Source organism: Schistocerca serialis, chromosome 6, assembly GCF_023864345.2.
Source record: "Schistocerca serialis cubense isolate TAMUIC-IGC-003099 chromosome 6, iqSchSeri2.2, whole genome shotgun sequence".
NCBI classification, from domain to species: domain Eukaryota; kingdom Metazoa; phylum Arthropoda; class Insecta; order Orthoptera; family Acrididae; genus Schistocerca; species Schistocerca serialis.
The window spans coordinates 333137606-333155482 of record NC_064643.1 but is presented as its reverse complement, the minus strand read 5'-3'; the positions used below and the strand labels follow the sequence as shown (position 1 = coordinate 333155482).

Genomic DNA, 17877 nt, shown 5'->3' with positions numbered 1-17877 from the left:
AAAGGTCATTAATATACACAGTAAATAGCAAAAGGTCCCAAGATGGATACTTGTGGGACATGACATAATTTGTTCCCAGTTGGGTGATGACTTGTAACTTAACACAGAGTTGTTCCTATTGACAGGTTTGTTTCCTGTCGGAGAGATAGGATTTTGTACCATTTTGCGGCATTTCCTCTCACATCATAATGTTCTAATTTATTTAAAAGCGTACTGTGGTTTATAAGTCTTTGACAGACCACAAAACATAGGGTACCGTTGACCTGCAATTTATTGTGTAACGAGTTCGTTCTCGCTATATGTGTAAACTGTCATCTCAATATCAGAACCCATAAAAAATAGAAAATGTGATTTTGACAATATATTATTATTTTGTAATCAGATGCTTAAAAACTGCTTGTATGTTATCTTTTTTAAAATTCTGAGAACGATGGAAAGAATGAAATTGGATGGAACATTCATGGTATTTCTTTATTTCATACTCGTGGCTATTGCTTCGGAAGTTTTTTATCCCGATGAAGACAAATCGGTAAACTAACACAATATTTCATATGTTCTGGGATAGTAGAAAACTTATAACAATCAGAAGATTTTCCCAAACGTTGGAGAGCCTGCTAATATTTTTCCTGCCACTACAAACTTTACTGATATATGATGCACTTCACAGTCCGAACAGGTCGCGTTGCACACAGAAAAATAATAAATGCCTTCCAGGTATGGATGCAACCGATACAGCGATGTTTCGAAAACACCGAGATTTCGTCCATAAACATCGAGGTTATAATCACCCCGATGTATAGCTAAAAAGGTCCAAAAACGTAGACATAACTCAACAATGAATCTTTAATTTCGTTTGTGGACGGTCAGACGTTGACACATCGAGTCTCGTAATTCGTGCAGTGCTACATTTACTGCTGTTCTCGTGACTTCTGTGCGCTTGAAGTATTAGGTAAGTAAAGTACGAAGCTTACAATACTATCAGTTCAAATGTTCACAACTGAATCATGCGCTACGATCACTGTATATACTGTAAGTGCTTCTCACTGTCGATTGTCACTTAAGTTCGTGTGCTTGTGCACCATATTTTATGACATTACGATGACGTTATGAGTATCAGTAAACGAAATTGTCGATTAGTTGGCAGAAAAATTTATTCATGTCTGTCGAATTTTAGTAGCATTTTATTTGAAGGTATGGAAATTTTAGGTAACAGATCATAAGCGTACCTGGATTTAATTTGGAGAAAGGGATGGCACGTTTCAGCACATGGTTATCTTAAAAATACAAAATTAAACGTTTGTGGTTATTACTATTCATCTACTAAACAAGTATCCACTGCCCAGCGGAACGTTAGATGTTTATGAACTGACAGAGCACTACATATCGCCGTGCATCACTGAAGAACTGAATGATATTTTCTCTGAGTGTAGTATTTCAACTGAAAAAGTTGGATACCATCACCGATAATTACAGCATTATTACGAAAGTCAGCCAGGACATGTTTGCCGAAAAAAAGATTGTCCTTTTTTTACCCAAACCATTAACTTTATCATAACTAAATCCATTGATGAAGCAAAATACTCCACTGAAACGAGAAGTAAGGTCTGAGATATTGTCAAACCCATCAAAAAATTAGCGTCAATGCAATGCGATTTGCAGAAAAGACAGAGACAGGACTGAAATTAGGCTAGATTAAAAAAAGATAGCAGATATTCGCATACGAAGGAATTCGTGTTTGTGTACGTTAGAACGATTAGTGGAGCGATACTACTTAAAGCTCCCCCAATGGTTTATAGCAGCGAGTTAGTGTGTCAAAGAAATGGCGGAATTTCTATGACCATTTGATTTGAAAAATTAGCAGACGAAATTTCAGGGGACACTTATGATACAGGAAGTAAAGTGATCCCGTTAGTCAGCTGCGTCCGGGACGCAGTCGAAAATATGAAACCTAGAAATAAAAAGACTGTTCACTTTGAAAACTAAATAAAGGAAGAACCAGCAAGAGGGTTCGACAACTTAGAAAATTGCGCCTTCAGGCAGTTTCAAAGACTCCATCTTAGATTCAAGTTCATTCACTGCAAAGATATCCTTGCTAAATCAAAGGTAATTAGTGACTTAAATAAATATGTACAGGAATTTAATGTACGTACCATGAACAATGACATCCAATGATTCTGATAAAAAAGTTCCCGAGTTTGATATTTTCAAATATCCCGAGCAGTTGGTGCACAAAAACTTGAGAAATATGTCATGACATATGCTGGAAACAATAGTGAAACTGAGGTACAGATGTATCTGTCGTTTCCTGAAACCCCAGTAAAGAGAGATCCTATTAAAATTTGGGCGGAAATGAAGTCACTTTTCCCAAAATTTGCAAAAGCTACTTGCACAGGTGTATCATATATCTATCCATTGTCATCACATATGTTATTGACATATTTTTTATTTATTTATTGCAAGTTCCATTGGTCGCAGTAGCAAGGAGTTGCTAGGATATAGAATGAGTCAGTATTAGCACAATATTTACAATACAGTAGAGCACAATATGATTGCTTCTTGAAAAAACTCTTATCAACTAATGTTGCAACATAATACATGAACAGAAATAATAATATTTATGTATACCTTATGAGTCATTCGTATTATGAATAGTTTGCATTTATGCTTGCATTAAATGGCTCATTCATCTAGACAGTAAACAGCTCATTCATCTATACAATAAAAAGCTATATAAATTCTTGCTCATTTGCACCAAAAAATCACTAACCGAATAGAATTAACAGTGTATCTGGTACTCCTTCAATTTACTCTTGAATTTTGGTATATCAAGAGCAAGACTTTTGATGCTTGTAGGTAGAGTATTGTGAACTTTGATGTCCCAATAGTTTACTCTTTTCTGTACACGGGTAACGTTTGACTGGTTACTATTTAAGTCCTCTTTTGACCTTGTTTTGTGGGTGCGACATTCACTGTTCGTTTTGAAGAGAGATTGATTTGTGTTAATGAAATGTGCAAGAGAGAAGATATACTGAGATGTCATCATAAAAACTTGGTGTTTCCGTATCAGAGCGTACCACCTATGATGCATATAGCTCTCTTTCGAGCGAAGAATTTTTTTCAAGGGCTTGTTACCGCATAAGATATAGCCATAACACAACAGTGCATGAAATATCTATAGCAGGCAGCTCTGATGGCATTCTTGTGTGTAGATGACGAGCGCTTGTTCTTGAAGGCCAGGGCAACCATCATCCAGGAAAGAAACACACTTATAGGGACTAAATTACCGGAGTTTCTTTCCCTTAATTTTGTATCAGAATGGTGAAATTCAAAGACATAAATTGTTTTAAGGATAAAAATTATTTTTTTACAAGAACCACTTTATTTAGTTTCGTAATCTGATTTAGATGAAGATAGTAAATGATTGCATGAGTAAGTATCACAGCGTCTAATGTAAGATGTTACGAAAGGCAGGTAGATGTACATAGGTTATGAAGAAACTAATGACTATTTCCAGTTCCATTGTGTTTTAAAACCTATCTGATCATACAACTTACATTCTTTTGTAATACTACTTAAAAATAAAATTATTTTGGCGTACTTTTTCGAACGTTTCTAAAATGTCTAGAAACATAGAAAAAACATAGATGTATCGTTATTAAGAGCAATGTTTTTTTTACATCGATACTTTTCTGGTGAACATCGATGTCACAATATGGATGGTTTTAAGAACGATGTTGCAACCCTGCTTGCAGGGAAGTACACAAGGCGGTAATTGTTTTCCCCAGATTGTGATGTGGCCGTTCTTCACTAGTGTTGTCGACAACACTACGTAAACAGTATCTAAATAACAGACATGAGATATACAAATTAAAGGTGACGTTTTGTTTGCAAATTTCACAAAAATGTTGCAGCAATATTTTGATTGTCTGCAGGGACGACCGAGAACCCTTGTCTCTGGGCAAAATATTGATGCGCGAATGTAATTTCTGCAGCGGTTAGGCCAGCAACATCAATTATTAACCAGCGATCACATATCAGTTTCAGGTACGTATTTACTTCGCGTACCAGACCGAAGCATTTCAGTGACTATTTATGAAAACTGCCAAATACTTAAGGGAGATTCTTCGTTATCGTATTCATGTTAGGTGGCTTTCATTACGTAATTGTTAAAAAAGGCTTATGCAACTTCACTCAAAACAGCAAAATAGATTATAGATTAACTTACTCAAAATAGACAATTTCAGCAATGTTCCAGATTCCAGAGTCCGTAGGTAGAAAGTTATTGTACCTCAGAAAATAGATGCCTATATACTCAATATTTCTTGTAGTACATAATGGAAAAAAAACTATTCCGGGGCGGAGGGGCGGCAAGAGTTCCGGCTCACAGTTAGACTGTGTCACTGTTGCGCCCTACCCCTCAACCCCTCGAGGATGCCTATGATGGTTGTGCCAGTAAGTCACCAAGACATGCATATTCGTCCAGTTTTCATTTTGGAACATGCACTTTTCATAAATTTATAAACTATTTCGTCTCTCCTTTCCTATTCGAAGACTCATACGACACAGTAGTACAGTAGTATGAGTGGAGCCTTTTTATCCTATTTTTAGCTCCCGCCAAGTCAACCTCGTATCTGGAGCTCAGGATGTCGCAACTCAAACTTTTATTCAAATAATCTTTAAAAGCGGAGATCCATGTACATAGAAAAGAAAGAACTGCATGTAGACTACTACGAAAACGTGGGAGGCAAGCCGATAGCCAAATTCGACCCTGTACTTACACGTCATGCGAAAAGTCCCTATTTTCGCCTTCAAAATCCCTACGGATAGAAAAAAATTCTAGGCTGACTATAAAAGAAGTACACAAACGATCGTTTACTGTTTTCAAACAAAATAGTCACAGTATTATTTGGGAAGCTTACTGCGGTTGGTCTCTATGTCACGTGCGACAGCACATAATTTTGTGCTTCCTATTAAAGGCGCCAACAGGTTCGGCGAAATAGAGTCTGTATTTTTGGAAATGAGGCACTATTTCCACTTATTCTCCGTTGGAGGTGTCGGAAAAAAGAATCATGTTTAGTTTTAATTTTATTGTCTGTTTCTTTTTATCTAAATCTTTGGGCCACCGGATGCTTGGGAAGTACAGCGATCCTGGTATGGGTGCAGCGGGGAGTGGATGTTAAGCTTGCAAATGCAAATTTTTATTTCTTCAGATGACTAGTTTCGGGGTTTTACAAAGCCCCAATCTTCACATTATTATATTGAAAAACCCTGGGACGAGAGTTTGAGGAAATACAAAGTTGCATCTAAAACTGACCATTTTTGTATAATGGTAAAACGAAACAGGTGCAGGATAAGTGCTGAAACCAGTGCTGTCAAGTTAAAAATGTTCTTCAGTGTAATAACTTACGCAGCTCGTGATTCTTACCAAACACTTGTAGTGATTGAAATGACGCACAGAAATATCAATGTTTCTTAAAAGCGCGTTACAGAGACGCTCATGCACATCAGTGGTAGTCTGTTAGTCTCCTTACGTGAGGTAAATATCAAAGCAACAGCTGCTTTTTGTAGACTATTTTATTTTTTCACACCACACGTTTCGAGTCCCATTGCGCATCTTACGCATTCCACTAACGTACAGCTTGGTGAAATAGAGAGATACGTAATATTGTGCCACGCTGTTCCAGATACCGTTGGTTGGAACCAGGTACTAGCTGTACGAAGCCTTCCGAATTCTGTCGATGAGTTGCGGTCATTAACAGGGGGCAGGGGTTCTAAATAATTGGAACAATCATTAATTTATATCTTGAATATACAATGCAAAATAAAAACTACATTATGCCACTGCCGTTCGCGGTTATTTAAAGGACGCTTTCGAAAGAAAAGCGATTGGTCAAAGGGCAGATATTGACATGACTCCACGTTCATCAGATATCATGTCCATGGATTTTTTTCCAATGGGGTGTCGGCAAGGGCTTTATTATCAAAAGCTTCGGACCACTGCTGAACTGATAGACTATATGTACGATGCATTTAATGATTTGGTCAGTGACACCACAGGCCATAGAATGTGTAACAGTGTTCCAAAAATACTTCAAAGACGTATTAATGAAGACGGAAAACAGTTTGAACATAAAAAATAACTGTAAGTATTGCTTGAATTTGTAATGAAACGTAAATTCAATCATTTGTTTCAGTCAGTGTCCAGTGACTTTTGCGACACCCTTTATTTTGTAATTTTCATTCTCGACAAAATGTCCCTGCTCTTGCAGAGGAATCGAAAATCCGTCCCTACATTTTGGAAAAAAGGGACATGCCTCTACTATTGGCACTATGTCAACTGCACACTTACAGTGCACTGTGCATTATGTTGCATTCATTGTTGTATTCAGTTGGAGGGTGATAGTGTCGTGTTTGCATTTACTGTGATCTGTAGTTGTTTGGCAACGACTCGTGAACAGGGCAGCATTATTTGTCTATCGTTCGTTGTAATTGCGAGTGTTAACTTTTATTCTTTTTAAGGAAGAAGTAAACTAGCCAATACTATTAGCAACATCAAGAAGATAAGAGATACACAAAATAAGAAGTGAACTACCGATATTGTATGAAAAAAGCAAGATGTTCACTCTAAAAGACTTGGCGAATATTTTTATAAGCGTGAAAATGTAAATCTGAAACAGCCGATCGATAACAGTAGCAAAAACTCTCCGGCCTTGGTTATCATCAGACACATACATCGCAACAAAAGTAACCCTCGAGCGATTGCGTAGTTAATTGTTTTGACCTGAATTCCTGTTACTCATTGTTGGACTGCTGGCGGTTCTACTTACACTACATGATCAAAATTATCCGGACACCCTCAAAAACATACGTTTTTCATATTAGGTGCATTGTGCTGCCACTTACTGCCAGGTACTCGATATCAGCAACCTCAGTAGTCATTAGACATCGTGACATTTTTCTTGACTTCCGGAAGGCGTTCGATACAGTTCCGCACTGTCGCCTGATAAAGTAAGAGACTACGGAATATCAGACCAGCTGTGTGGCTGGATTGAAGAGTTTTTAGCAAACAGAACACAGCATGTTGTTATCAATGGGGAGACGTCTACAGATGTTAAAGTAACCCCTGGCGTGCCACAGGGGAGTGTTATGGGACCATTGCTTTTCACAATATATATAAATGACCTAGTAGATAGTGTCGGAAGTTCCATGCGGCTTTTCGCGGATGATGCTGTAGTATACAGAGAAGTTGCAGCATTAGAAAATTGTAACGAAATGCAGGAAGATCTGCAGCGGATAGGCACTTGGTGCAGGGAGTGGCAACTGACCCTTAACATAGACAAATGTAATGTATTGCAAATACATAGAAAGAAGGATCCTTTATTGTATGATTATATGATAGCGGAACAAACACTGGTAGCAGTTACTTCTGTAAAATATCTGGGAGTATGCGTGCGGAACGATTTGAAGTGGAATGATCATATAAAATTAATTGTTGGTAAGGCGGGTACCAGGTTGAGATTCATTGGGAGATTGCTTAGAAAATGTAGTCCATCAACAAAGGAGGTGGCTTACAAAACACTCGTTCGACCTATACTTGAGTATTGCTCATCAGTGTGGGATCCGTACCAGATCGGTTTGACGGAGGAGATAGAGAAGATCCAAAGAAGAGCGGCGCGTTTCGTCACAGGGTTATTTGGTAACCGTGATAGCGTTACGGAGATGTTTAATAAACTCAAGTGGCAGACTCTGCAAGAGAGGCGCTCTGCATCGCGGTGTAGCTTGCTCGCCAGGTTTCGAGAGGGTGCGTTTCTGGATGAGGTATCGAATATATTGCTTCCCCCTACTTATACCTCCCGAGGAGATCACGAATGTAAAATTAGAGAGATTAGAGCGCGCACGGAGGCTTTCAGACAGTCGTTCTTCCCGCGAACCATACGCGACTGGAACAGGAAAGGGAGGTAATGACAGTGGCACGTAAAGTGCCCTCCGCCACACACCGTTGGGTGGCTTGCGGAGTATAAATGTAGATGTAGATGTAGAGAGAGCAGAATGGGGCGCTCTGCGGAACTCAAGGGCTTCGAACATGGTCAGGTGATTGGGTGTCACTTGTCATACGTCTGTATGCAAGATTTCTCCACACTCTTAAACATCCCTAGGTCCACTGTTTCCGAAGTGATAGTGAAGCGGAAACAGGAAGGGACATGTACAGCACAAAAGCGTGACTTAGAGACCGCCGACAGTTGAAGAGGGTCATAATGTGTAATAGGGAGACATCTGTCTAGACCATCACAGAGGAATGCCAAACTGCATCAGGATCCACTGCAAGTATTTTGAAAGTTAGGCGGGAGGCGAGAAAACTTGGATTTCATGGTCGAGCGGCTGCTCATAAGCCACACATCACGGCGGTAAGTGCCAAACAACCCGTCGCTTGGTGTAAGGAGCGTAAACATTGGACGATTAAACAGTGGTAAAACGTTGTGTGGAGTGACAAATCACAGTACACAATGTGGCGTTCCAATGGCAGAGTGTGGGTATGGCGAATGCCCGGTGAAAGTCTTCTGCCAGCGTGTGTAGTGCCAACAGTAAAATTCGGAGGTGGTGGTGCTATGGTGTGGTCGTGCTTTTCACGGAGGGGGCTTGCACCCTTGTTGTTTTGCGTGGCACTATCACAGCACAGGTCTACATTGATGTTTTAAGCACCTTCTTGCTTCCCACTGTTGAAGAGCAATTCGGGGGTAGTGATTGCATCTTTCCACATGACTGAGCACTTGTTCATAATGCACGGTCTGTAGTGGACAACAATAACAGCCCTGTAATAGAGTGGCTTGCACAGAGTCCTTACCTGAATCCTATAGAACATCTTTGTGATGTTTTGGAATGGCGGCTTCATGCCAGGCCTTACCAACCGATATTGATACCTCTCCTCTTGCAGCACTCTGTGAAGAATGGGCTGCCATTCCTCAAGAAACCTTTCAGCACCTAATTGAACGTATGCCTGCGAGAGTGGAAGCTGTCATTGAGGTTAAGGGTGGGCCAACACCATACTGAATTCCAGCATTACCGATGGAGGGCACCACGAACTTTTAAGTCATTTTCAGCCAGGCGTCCAGATACTTTTGATCACATAGTGTATCTTTAAGCTGGATTGGAGCTAGTCATCTGTATTGTTGCTGAAATTATATAGAGAAGACGTTGGCAGTAATTGTAGTTTATTTGTGTCCATGCTCTGTTTGGTGTACAGAGTCAGCCACGGGACAAGTAATTTAAGCAAAATTTTTATATTAATGGGTGAGGTGGGGGCTATAGCACCCCCCCCTCCCCCCAATGGAGTATCATACTATACTGCATAAAATGACTTCAGAAACCAGCGAATATATCACTTCAACAGATTCAGAAGGAGAGCTGAAACTACAGAAGAAAAAGTGGGTTGATGAAAATGAAAGATCTGAAACAGCAACTGAAGATTTAAAGAACTGTGGCAAGCCGTTTTTCCCAAATGAATATGTTTTACTTCAAATATTTGGGTCTATTCCTGTCACCGCAAGCACTCCTGAACAAAGTTTCTCTACTTCGAGACGAATAAAGGCTTATTTGCATAACCCAATGGGGCAGGTGAGACTAAATGGATTGGCTCTTGCAAATATCCATAAAGAAAGACATATGGACATTGAAAATATCATTGACATATTCAGTAAAAAGAAACAGAGACGAATGAGCATGACAAATTGGCAGAAGACAGAAATAACCAGTGGATTTTGTTATAAATTTTTTTTATATTCATGTCAAGTTCAAGTTTTTACATTCATGTCACCCTCTGTGTCCACAAAATTAATGAAAACTTATTTGTTGTAAGTTGACGTTTTTTTTATGGTTTATGTAATTTATAAAATCTCCCATGTTAAAACATTTTTTTTTTACCCTGAACTCCAAAACAGTCACCAAAAACTACTTTAAGCTTAAGCAACACCAAATTATATCAATTTGTCGGCGGAGGACACTCTTTCTGTTAAGCGATATTCCATTTCCCCAAACCCCCTTCTCCGCATTACCCCCCCCCCCCCCCCCCCTTGACCGACTTCTAGAGTCACCTCTGGTAGGAAGAACAAATACGAGGTAGCGATCACATCAGTGAATCAGAAATAGGACCGGGTCCTTTAGAGGGAAATGAAGATATACATTTTGAAGAAGAGGGAATGCAACAACATGAGGAAGAGGATATTGATGACTACGATTTTGATTTTATTTGTGAGTCTTTTGTTGGCGAAGATGGTAAAACTAAGTGGTCTGAGGACAGTGTTATAACCTAAACAGCAAAAATGCCCTCAAAAATTATAATGAAAATCTTTAATATAAGGTGTGTATGTGTGTGTGTGGGGGGGGAAATGAGAATGTACCATCCAGTGTTGTTGTTGTTGTTGTTGTTAGGTTCTTGGCTGTTAGTTGCACAGTGCAGCTAGTGTTCAGTGTATGGAGAAAATATTTTTGCATCAATTTCTATGTAGCACTAATGATTCAACTTTCACCCAGAGTTTCAGAATTTTAAATGGTTAATGGAACCTAGTAATTAATGCTAAAATATATTCAGACCTCTAGCACAGGTGTACCAAGGTAACATGGACAACAGCACCCAGAGCAAACTTCAAATTTGCACCTTCTCCATGCTGTTTAATCTTTCTTGCTGCATAGCCTATTTATATGTTGGTTGAGATTTTGTCTGATACAGTTCAAAACATGGAACAATAAAGTCCAAAGCCACATTACCTGCAACAAAAATTTGATTACTTTTTTTGCGGCTTAATTGGTAATCAGTGCAAAGCAGTTATAAACAAAACAGTAAATACAAAATATACTATTCAGATACAACAGATAGAGTTGACGTCTTTGCACTTACTGACTTCTCTGATGTGGTGGATGTTGCTGGATTTAGGAAAATACCATTTTTTTTATTTCAAGGTATACAGTCCTGGGGGTTAAGGAATTATTTATCAAATTGGGATAGGATCAAGGAAACAATTGGCGTAGCAGTGTGATATATGATGGAGCTGGAACAGGTGAAGCAGGTGGGAGAGAAGGTGTTAAGGTTGTGAAGGAGTGAGGACAAGGAGCCTTAATCCTGAGTCCAGGTGATGAATCTGATATCTTCATGATCTGAACTCAGGGTCAAGACACCCATCCTCACTCCTTCACAACCTCAACACCTTCTTTCCCATCTGATTCACCTAGTTTTCCCTAGCTCAGTGTTCTGCTTTGCTGGATGTTATTGTCCCCTCTGATGGCTCCAGCTGCACCTCTGTTCACTGTAAACTTACCAACCACCAACAGTCCCTGCATTTTGACAGCTGCCATCCCTTCCACACCAAAAAGTCTCTCCCATACAGACTGGCCACCTGGGGATGGCACATCTGTAGGGACAAAAATTCCTTTGCCCAGTATGCCAAAGGTTTCACTGAGGCCTTCACTGACAGGCACTATGTCCCAGACCTAGTCCGCAAAACATTTCCCCTGCCATAGTCCTACACACCCCCAATCCTCGCGTCACCACCCAAGAAACAACTACAAGTGAGTGCCCCATTCATAACCAAATACCACTCAGGACTGGAACCACTGAGCCACATCCTTCATCAGGTGTGTACGTATCATCATGCCCTGAAATGAGGGACATCCTAATGAAGATCATCCACACCCCAACTAAAGCAGTGTTCATAGCCCACCCAACCTCCACATCATTTTAGTCCATCACTGTGACACTCCCAGTTCTAGTCCCTAACCACAGGGACCGTATACCTGTGGAAGACCTAGGTGTAAGATCTACCCATTCCACCCATCCAGAAATTCCTAATCCAGTTCTGTCACAGGCTTATTCTACCCTATCAGAGGCAGGGCCACCTGCCAAAGCAGCCACGTCATATGCCAGCTCTGCTGCAATAATCACACAGCCTTTTATGTTGGTATGACTACCAACCAGCGGTACACTAGGATGAACAGCCACTGCCAAGCTGTAGCTGAGAGCAAAGTAGACTACCCTGTGGCATAATATGCAGCTGAATATGATATGCTGAATTTCAATGGTTGCTTCACAACCTGGGCCATCTGGATTCTTCGTTATATACCACCAGCTTCACTGAATCGTGTAGATAGGAGCTGTCCTTACAACACATTCTCTGTTCCCAAAATTATTCTGGTCTCAAACTAAGATAAGCTACTGTTGTCAGCTGCTCCACCCAACTGTTTCTGCCCCTTCTGTCCTATCACTTTCTTCCCAATTCACGTCCCCTGACCCCCATTGTATGCTGCTCACTGCCCACGCATCCACCAGTCTTCTCTGCTTCTCTCCTTTTCCGCTCTCCATTTCTTCCCTCTCCTCTTTCCCACAGCCTCCTGTTGCTGCACCTGGCAGCCTAGTCCCTGTACACTCTGCTAGAAAGTACTATTCTCTTCCTCCCTCTATCCCAACACCCCACTATCCCTCCCCCTTTCCTGCCCCACTCCAGATTGTTGCTTTCATTTAATATGGCAATTGTAGTTTGGTCACAGGGGCTGGAGACAGCAGTCGGGCACACGCGCGTGTGCGTGTGTGTGAATGTGTATAAAATTCATTGTAATTTATGACATGTTACTCATTGGCCCTTGAAAATCCAATGACATGTGGAACCCCACCTCCAAGCTGTGAGGGTAGGGCAGGCCAATATTTCATAACTTATAATTGGAAACCAGATTTGCAACATTGTACTCCTCTGACATATTGAACAGGGGCTACTCGGTGCCCTGCTGTGGCTGTGGCTCAAGGTGAATGCTACTTTACTTAGTGTTGGAAAAATAGTACCACCAACATCAGTACACCTGGTGTTTCACTTTTCAAAAGAGCATACACAGGACAAAAGCATATCTGTGGGAATATCAGCAAAGACATTTCTGAAGCTGCCACCTGAGTCTTCATGACCTGTTGACACTCGTTGGTACACCTTATCTTTTAAATATACCCACAGAAAAAAACCCAGTGATGTCAAATCCAGTGATGTTGTGAGCCAATTAATGGGGCCACCTCTCTAATCCACCGACCAGTGTAAGCAGGGTCTAATACCTCCCGTGCTTCAGTTGCATAATGTGCTGGGCATCCATCATGCTGCAACCACATACGTTATTGAAAGTCGTGGGAAACGTCCTGCAGCAGTCCCAGTAGTTTCTGTTCCAAAAATGCTCGATATTTGTTTCTATTCACTGTGCCATTGATAAGATATGGACCAATGAGTTTGTTCTCCATGATGCCACAGCATATGTAAACCGACAGAGGACATTGATGGTCAGCTTACTGAACCAGTGGGGATTGTCTATATTCCAGTATTGCATGTTCTGCACTTCAAAATGCTATCCAGTTATGGAAATTGGTACCATGAAATTTTTGCTGCAGTTACATGTGGTGTGGATGATACTTATGAGGTTGCAATGTCGTGACAATACTGCCTACGAACGTACCAGAATCACAGAATAATTGACAGGTACTTACCCTTGGGTTATGGTGCACTGCCGCTAGTACAGTTATTTCATTAGCTTCTCCTGTAACAGGTTTGCTTTGTTTCCTTTTGCCGGTCTGTACACTGCCATCAGACATAAAGGCGTTCACAACCTCAAAAATGAACGAATGAGAGGTAGCTTTCTGTGGAAAGTGCTTGGTGTACAAGGCAACAGCAGGCTCAACATTTCTCCTATATTCTCCATAAATCAGGATCAATTCAGTTTTTTCTTTAGTGGTTGCAACATTCATTGTCCACTTGCACATCTATTCTCCAGATGATAGGTAGCTGTGCGGGCAATAAACTCTGTGCAAGTATTGTAATATTTAGAGCTGCTATCTGTTCTACGTCTACATGATATGTGGGCTCTAGTCACAGTCTATTGCATGTTATGATATGTCATAATTCTCTACATGGTCATGATGGTGCATTGAGTAGTCTACTGTTCGATATGTCAGAGGAATTCAGTGTTGTGAGTGGGGTTTCCAAATAAAAGCTATGAAATACTGGCCTGGTCTACCCTTGTGTCACAGAGTTTGGGTTCCATGTGCCTTTTGGTATTCAAGGGCCATTCAGTAGCATGTCGTAAATTATGATTGTATACCCATTTTTAAAAGTATGTAGATTTTGCCAAAGAACTGTAATCTGCAATAAAAACAGGGGTTCCCGTAAAAGATTACAAAATTGCCCCCCCCCCCCCCTCCCCCGCCAGCACCCATGCACAGAATGGGGTGAGGGGTCGAGTGAAGTATCATTGTATGGACCCTTCTGAGGCAAACAAATTGGAATTATAACTTTCTTTGGTCCAATATTAGTTCTTGAAATATTTCATTGTCTTTAGTTAAAATGAAAACCCTGTATAAGACGATCTTAGTGAGATTAATGATTGAGCTGTTTGCTGTGAACCATTCCTAAGTCTGTTCCATTATTATCCTGGCTGCAACATGTGTGGATTTGTTTAGATCCTTTATCAGTGTGCTTGTATTGTTGACAGATGTGTCAGGTTTTGGGGACACTTTCAATTTTCTTGTTGATAGAACAATTCCATTCTAGAGTACAGCAACCAATTTGATACAGTGGCAAATGTATAGGGGAAAAAAGAATCATATTACTGTGTGAATGAAATAATGCTGTTTGTGTCTGTCAAACATGACATTATTTTACACCATGTACTGAACAGATTTTTTCATTACAGAATTTACAGGAAGATAACCATCAAAATCCAGTGCACTAACTTTTTAATAATAAGAAAAGGAAATGATATATGGAGCTCTTTATATGTGTTAATTAAACTTGTTTCCATGAGGCAATAGCAATCTCTGACAAATGACGAAGCTCTCTAATGGAAGTTAATTGCTCTCCGTAACGAGAGAGAGAGAGAGAGAGAGAGAGAGAGAGAGAGAGAGAGAGAGAGAGAGAGAGAGAGAGAGAGAATTTGCTGTCATACTGTTCATTAATGCAGTTACCAAAAATGCTGTACTGCTGTATAGAAAGTGCAAAAACTATAGACATGTGACCAAATTTCTAAATAGCATAGATATGTGTGTAGTTAACGATCTCAGATATTTAATTAAGTAAAATCTTTCAGACAGTGATCATAATTTAACTCTTTCCCTCAGGGTGTTAAAATGGGCAGACCAGCTTGGAGATGAACTATGGAGACTAACTACATCAGTAACAAGAGCACATGATGTTCGAGCTGTACGTATTGTCCACAATTTCTTAAGTTCTTATAATTTTGATGTCCGATGTATGACTTCTAATGGTTCAACTTTTTTTTCAGAGATACAAATACTTGAATGCAAGTGTCAAGGAGAGAAGTGGTGCTGAACTTCTTAAAGCTATGATTGAGAATGTTGAGCGAATGCTCAAGTCAAAAATTGTTTCTGTCAAGGTTAGTGAATTATTGAATTTTGGTGTATTAAATAAATTTGGAAGCTGCAGTTTGCTGTTTTCATCAGCCTGTTTCAGTGTCTACTATTTCAATACAGTGCATTTGCCTTTTCATATGGAAAGGACAGATTGCTACTCACCATATAGAGGAGACATTGAGTTACAGTCAAACAATGAAACAGACCGCAAAAATATTAAATCTTTTGGACTAAGTTCTGCTGCAGTAAAAATCCCATACACATTCACACAAGCACAACTCACACACAGATGGCAATTGTGCCAGGGCCTAGAGCTGACTGTGACTGATTATGGCAGAGCAGCAGTCGGGGGTGGCTAGTGGGGTAAGGAAAACATATGAGGTTGGAAGGGGGAAGGATAACGGGGCAGTGGTGAGGGAAGATGCTTGTGCTTCCTGGCAGAGCGTGCCTTGGTGGAGACCAAATAAGGCTGTTAGATGCAGTGTCAAAAGGTTGTGCTGGGACGTGGGGAGGGGTGGAGAGTTGGAGGGGAGGGAGGAGAAAAGTAGGGAAGGGAAAACGACTTATAGGTGTGTGGACAGGATATATGATGTATGTAGTAGCAGAGTGGGATCAGGGAAGGGGATAGGTAGCTGGTAGACAGGGACCATCAAAAGTTTAAGGCAGGGGAGTTATGAGAGAGTTATAAGAGAGTTCAGAGCTGTGAATTTCAGAAAAGCTGGTGTTAGGTGGAGAAATCCAGGTGGCACAGGCTGTGAAGCAGTCATTAAAGTGAAGCACATCATGTTGGGATATGTGTTCAGCAACTGGATGGCCACTGTTTAATTGTGGCTACAGTTTAATGGGGCCACTCATACAGTTGGACAGCTTGTTAGTTGTTATGCCCTTGTAGAAAGTGGCACAGTGGGTGCAACTTGGTTGGTAGATCATATGGCTGCTTCTACAGGTGGCCGCCTGCCTTTGATGGGACAGGAAATGCCTGTGACAGGATGGGAGTAAGTAGTAGTGTGAGGGGGTATGGTACAGACACTGCATCTAAATCTGTTACAGGGATATGAGCCATGAGGCAAGGGGTTGGGTGCAGGGTTGGTGTGTGTGTGGATGGAAAAGGATATTGCGTAAGTTTAGTGGGCATCAGAATACTGCTTTAGGAGGGGTAGGGGATACTTCTCATTTCAGGGCACGGTGATGGGTAGTCGAAACCTGGTGGAGAATGTGATTCAGTTGCTCCAGGCCTGGATGATACTGAGTCATGTGATGAGAGCTCCTTTTTTGCCCTTGCCCGTGCTTCCCGGCCACATGCCCCTCGGTCCATGCTCCAAATCACAAAGATGCTTTCAGTGAAGCTGAACCAGGTGTGGGATGTTGGATTCTGGGAGATTAGGAAGGCTTCCTGTAGATTCCCTTCTCTTTGAATCAGAGAAATATTATTTATGACAAATGTCAGTAAGGAATAAATCTGCTGAGAAGCTGTAGTTAGTATACTGAGACCTTTGAAATGGGTTTATTTGTATGGTTTTGACTCCTCACCACAAATAATTTGTATTACTCACTTTTGAACTTGGGAAACTTAAGCTTGGCTTATCATGTAATCCCAAAATATGGAACTGTATGACAATACGGAATGAAACTAGGTGAAGTGTGTCTTTTTTCTATTTTTGCAACATTGCAAATAACAATTTGTTTAGGGAGCCATATGAAAGGCATGGCCATGGGCTTCTGTAGCCATTATATAGTTCACCTGCACTCTAACTTTATTTTGATGACCACGTCCTTAATGTCTTGGACTCTTATCGCATTTTAGGACTCGCTTTCGATGCTCGCTTAACTCGGCTTCCCCATCTTCATCAGATTAAGCAAAAGTGCTGGCAGCACCTCAACATTCTTCAGTGCCTGAGTCACACTGACTGGAGTGCAGATTGCCTTACACCGTTGCAGCTGTACAGAGCCCTTGTACAGTCCTGTCTTGACTATGGGAGAATGGCATACGGTTCAGTGTCACCATCAGCATTGCGGATGCTGGACCCTATACGCCACTGTGGAATTTGACTTGCGATGGGAGCTTTTTGAATGAGAGCCTACTCGTGGAAGCTGGGGTTCCTCCATTGCGGATAAGGCAACAACTGCTTGCCAATTATACTGCACACATTCACAGCTCACCTAAACATCTGAATTATCATCTTCTTGTCCCTAACACAGCGATCCAACTCTCACACCAGCGGCCCAGACCAGGGATTACAGTTGCACTTGGTGTCCAGTCCCTTCTCATTGAACTCAAGTCTTTCCCTCGACCACAGCTTCATCTGGACCTATCACAAGTCCCAAAAGACTCAGTTCATCCTGCAGCCCTACAGCACCTGTTTCTCTATATTCTTGATATGTCCCAGGGTTCAGAGACAGTTTACTCGGATGGCTCGATGGTCGATGGTCACTTAAGTTCATGCAAGACATATTGACCAGCCCTCCTTGCCAGATGTCTGCAGTGCTTTCTCTGG

General features: G+C 40.9%; 1 protein-coding gene across 3 annotated transcripts in view; it reads left to right on the top strand.

Moving 5' to 3' along the window:
* LOC126485146 (voltage-dependent calcium channel subunit alpha-2/delta-3-like) overlaps positions 1–17877 on the top strand; it is a 324602-nt gene that overhangs the window by 101817 nt on the left and 204908 nt on the right. For all 3 annotated transcript variants that reach the window (XM_050108811.1, XM_050108810.1, XM_050108809.1), the window contains exons 2-3: positions 15131–15212; positions 15295–15405. In XM_050108811.1, coding sequence (XP_049964768.1) covers positions 15131–15212; positions 15295–15405 — 193 coding nt within the window. The remainder of the gene's footprint in view (positions 1–15130; positions 15213–15294; positions 15406–17877) is intronic.